This window comes from Nanorana parkeri, unplaced genomic scaffold, assembly GCF_000935625.1.
Source record: "Nanorana parkeri isolate BGI_ZX_2015 unplaced genomic scaffold, ASM93562v1 scaffold183, whole genome shotgun sequence".
Lineage (NCBI taxonomy): Eukaryota > Metazoa > Chordata > Amphibia > Anura > Dicroglossidae > Nanorana > Nanorana parkeri.
In genome coordinates this window covers 596,938-601,016 of record NW_017306451.1, presented here as the reverse complement: position 1 = coordinate 601,016, position 4,079 = coordinate 596,938, and the positions used below count along the sequence as shown (strand labels likewise).

The 4,079-nt window shown below is 42.2% G+C and overlaps 1 protein-coding gene across 5 annotated transcripts in view; it reads left to right on the top strand.

The window, feature by feature from the left end:
• Nucleotides 1–212: 212 nt before the first annotated feature.
• LOC108785921 (small conductance calcium-activated potassium channel protein 2-like) overlaps nucleotides 213–4,079 on the top strand; it is a 109,432-nt gene continuing 105,565 nt past the window's right edge. For 4 of the 5 annotated variants that reach the window (XM_018555116.1, XM_018555115.1, XM_018555114.1 and 1 more), the window contains exon 1: nucleotides 955–1,185. In XM_018555116.1, coding sequence (XP_018410618.1) covers nucleotides 1,156–1,185 — 30 coding nt within the window. In that variant the 5' untranslated portion in view covers nucleotides 955–1,155. Of the gene's footprint in view, nucleotides 350–954; nucleotides 1,186–4,079 lie in introns of those variants that run through there. The other variant, XM_018555117.1, reaches the window with a different exon arrangement.

The following is a 4,079-nucleotide window of genomic DNA, read 5'->3' as shown; positions in this document are numbered from 1 at the left end:
TCAGCTAACAGAAAGCATCTGAGATCACAAGGCTGCCAAATCTCTCTGCTGCTGCAGAGTGTGTGTGTGCGCGTGTAGGGGGGAGGGTTAATCACCATTCATGTTCTAATGCAGTGTTTTCTCCTTTAAATATGGGTGGAGCCTGTAGTACACAAAAGACACCATAAGGGTAGTTGTGGTGTAAACAGCCAATCAGAGTGGACCCATTGGAATCCAACATACTCCAAGAGGAGGCGAGCCAGCAGCAGAGCAGAGATGGGATGCTGCAGCAACACAGGGCTGTCCCACTGCAGAGCAGCTGCAGAGCACAGAAAGCTGGCACCAGCCCTTCATCAGGACCAGCTGGCAGGTAAAGGGATCTGAGAACTGACCTCTGTCCCTGTGGAAGGAATGTTGTCCCAATGTCCTTCACGGTCATGAAATCATGTGAAAATGTCACTTCTTAAAGTGTCTTGAAAATAGCTGTGCAGAGGAGCTGTCCTTCAGCACTATGCAGCATTCCTTAGCAGCTCTGTCCTGGTCCCAAGCAGGGAGAAGGGCGCTTGCCTTTCACAGCATCACTCTATCATAAGCATACAGCCTATGTACAGCAAATAGCTATCAGATCACGAGCCAAGAAGAGCCCCATCCAACTGCGCACTGCAAAGAGGCAGCCAGCCTACAACACTGATCATCACAGCAACGTGCTGTGTTATTACCTGCAGTATCAAATCTGCAGGAGTAGGGGGTGTCTACCAAAACCTCACATGATATCCAAGTAGCAGACCACAGCCAGAGACTAGAACCCACCACCCATAGCAAGCAAAGCATGTATGCACCCAGGTCACCCTTTGCTGTTTTACCAGCCAGCTGTGGCAGATAAAGCTTTCCTGTGTCTGCTCTGCTGCCAGGCTCTTCACTACAGTGTTACCCGTTGTAATAGTGGGGGGAGGGAAGGCTAGGAAGAGAGGAGACATTGCAGCATTGACCAATCTACAAGACCAGGGTGGGCTCCTCGGCTGCAGCAGTGCGGCGAATGCCACAGAAACTTCTCCTCTCATCTCCTCACCACCCTGCACCCAGAATGAGGCACCAAAAGGAGACATTAGTATAACATTAACCTTCCATGTATTGGAGAATTGTGTGTCTACCCTGCGATGCCAGAGAATTAACCATATGTGGCTTGGTTTCCAGTTCGCAGCATGGGTAAGTGGGTGAATAATGGGGCTGTGTTGGGTTAACTTGAGCTTAACTTATTCAGCCTTTTTTTAATGTTTTGCTGCCCATGTGGTCTAATGAGTTTGGCAGTTTTTTCGGTTAGCAAATCTGTGTTTGCAGCAAATTGCTGTGTGACTTTCTGCATTGAATTGAATACGTCTGAGTAGGGACAATGGGGATGTGCCATAGAGGAGTCTGCACCCAGGACACATCTTGCACAGGGTGAAATCAATGCATAATTGATGAGTGCAGAGGACGTCAATCTTGGGGATGTGATGTATGCTGTTACTGTCTAGCTACAAACTGCTGTTATGTCTCCACAGGAGTGTGATGCGATGCAGAAAGTTGCAAGTGTGCAGCTGCCAGGCTAGAGACTAAAGCAGCCATTCTCATCCAGGGTTCCATGGAACCCGAGGGCTCCTCCAGATAGGTTCCTTTTGCAGTGCCTGTTTGACCTCCCATCTGATGGAACATGCATAATTCTGGGTACAATGCCAATTGGCAGGGCTAGCAGCATGACACCAATTGTTTTTTTTAGCTTTCTGTAAGGGTGGCATTCTGACCACGACTGTAAGGGCATTCCTACCACTGACCACCAATGTGAGGGATACTTTTCCCAGTGACCACCATTGTAAGCCATAAATGTAAGGTGCATTCTTCACAGTGACAAACAATGTAAGGGGCATTGTTCCCCTAACTGATCACCAATGGAAGGATCATTCTTCCCACTAGCCACCAATGCAAGGGTCATTCTTTTCACTAACCACCAATTTAAGGGGCATTCTTTCCAGTGACCACCAATGTAAGGGACATTCTTCCCATTGATCACCACTCTAAGGGGCATTCTTCCCAGTGATTACTATTGTAAGGAGCATCATTCACACTGATCAACAATGTAAGTGGCATTCTTTCCACTGATCACCACTGTAAGGGGCATTCTCCCCAGTGATCACCAATGTAAGGGACTTTCTTACATTTAAGAAAACAATTTCGCAGGTGTCCCCTGAGACCTGACAATTATTTCAAGGGTTCCTCTTGGGTAAAAAGGTTGAGAAAGGTTGAGCTGAAAAATTGGATCAGAAATTTGGTTACAAGAATTCATCTCCCTGCAAGGATGCAGTTGGTATAAATATTGCATGGGTTATAAGAAAGGAAAGATAGTATTACTGAGAGGGCTTATGTAAAGATAAATGGTTCTAGCAGTTAATTTACCTAAAATACATGTCCCTAAATAGGCTTAGCGTTGGCACCCAATATAAAAAATACTGTGACTTCTAAAAAGTATTTTTTTAAATAATAAAAATCAGTATATGTATATTGACATATAATCAAATGGTCCTCTGGGATCTTGCCATGGTTGTAATAATGGTGCAGGATCGTTTATCAAACGTGTGTCCAAACTAAGAAAAATATTATACTCAGCTGATAAAATATATCCAGCTCCTTGTTCTAAAGGATCGTACTAGCTGCAATGTATAGCAAATAGATCTGACAACAGGATGTAATGGATTGTATCCCAGTCGTTTTCTCAAGCCTTTTCAGCCGTGTGGCTATCTAGAGATTAGTCCCATTTACGAGCTTTCGTGAATTCAGTCCTAGGCTTTCAAAGGATCCAGACAATACCCCTCACACATGGGGGGGGGGGGAATCCAGCACATGCTGTGCTGGAAAGTAAGTCCACCGTCTTGGCCACAGATGGAGGGCAACCACGCGCAGCAATTATCGACAGGAAGTGACTTCATGACGTCATTTTCACACAGACGATCAGATCGACATGTTTTGCGAGTCCACGACCCCCCTTCTTAAGATCTCCTCTGTCCACCTATCCTGTCTAGAGTGTTAACTCTTTGATGGCCCTGCTTTTTTTTACCCTTTTATGGTATAGGTTGCAATAATACTTTTATGCTACATACTATTTCTATGTGTATGTATTTATATATATATATATATATATATATTATTTTTTTTGCATGTCTATCTTTTTAATTTCAATCTGAACATACCTTTTATTTCTAACAGCATATCACAACCTTAGGCAGCAGTATCTAAAATCCATATAGTACCCCAGGGCTGGACAAATCCTAGGAACCAAGTAGCCAATGTTACTATAAAAATTGCATCTGGTGCCCATCTTTTCAATTTTTCAATGAAGATGGCTCCTAAAAAATGCTACTGGTTCCTGAATTGGGCAGACTGGCTCCTGAGTGCATATAAAAACAGATGACCAAACATACCCTTTATTTCAGCACACTCTTAAGCGCCAAAAAATGTCTGCAATTCACTCTTAACTGAAATTGATGTATTTTCTCCCATTTTAACAAAACCAGTCAAAATAAAAACAAACCAGTAAAGAATAAATAACTTCAGGATGTTTTTGAACACAAAAAGTTGCATTTCATTGTTAAGGTCATATGGGGTTAGTTTGATTTTTTTTTTTCTACATGCCTGCCTCGCATCCAATTCTGGTACTTTTTTTCCACTGCTGCAAATGTAGTGCCTTTCAGACTTTTCTTATGGAATTGGTATGGTGAACTGAAAGAGGGTGCTTCTTATTTCTTGTATATATATTATATCATGAAAATTGTCCCTTACCCTCATCCTTTGTTTATGTTTATGTAGTGTTTACTACATCGACATTGAACTATATAAAATATTCCCTCAGAGTCACAAGTCATTTGGCTCCAATAGTGAAGGTATCTTCCATTTCCATTATTTTTTTTCTAATTCACCCCCAACTTTCTAGATAGCTTTGGTTAGCCGGGGCTAATCTCAATCCCTCCACCCCATATATATACAGTGTGTATATATATATATATATACACATATATATATATATATATATATACTGTATATATATATTTAAAAAAAAAAAAAAAAAAAAA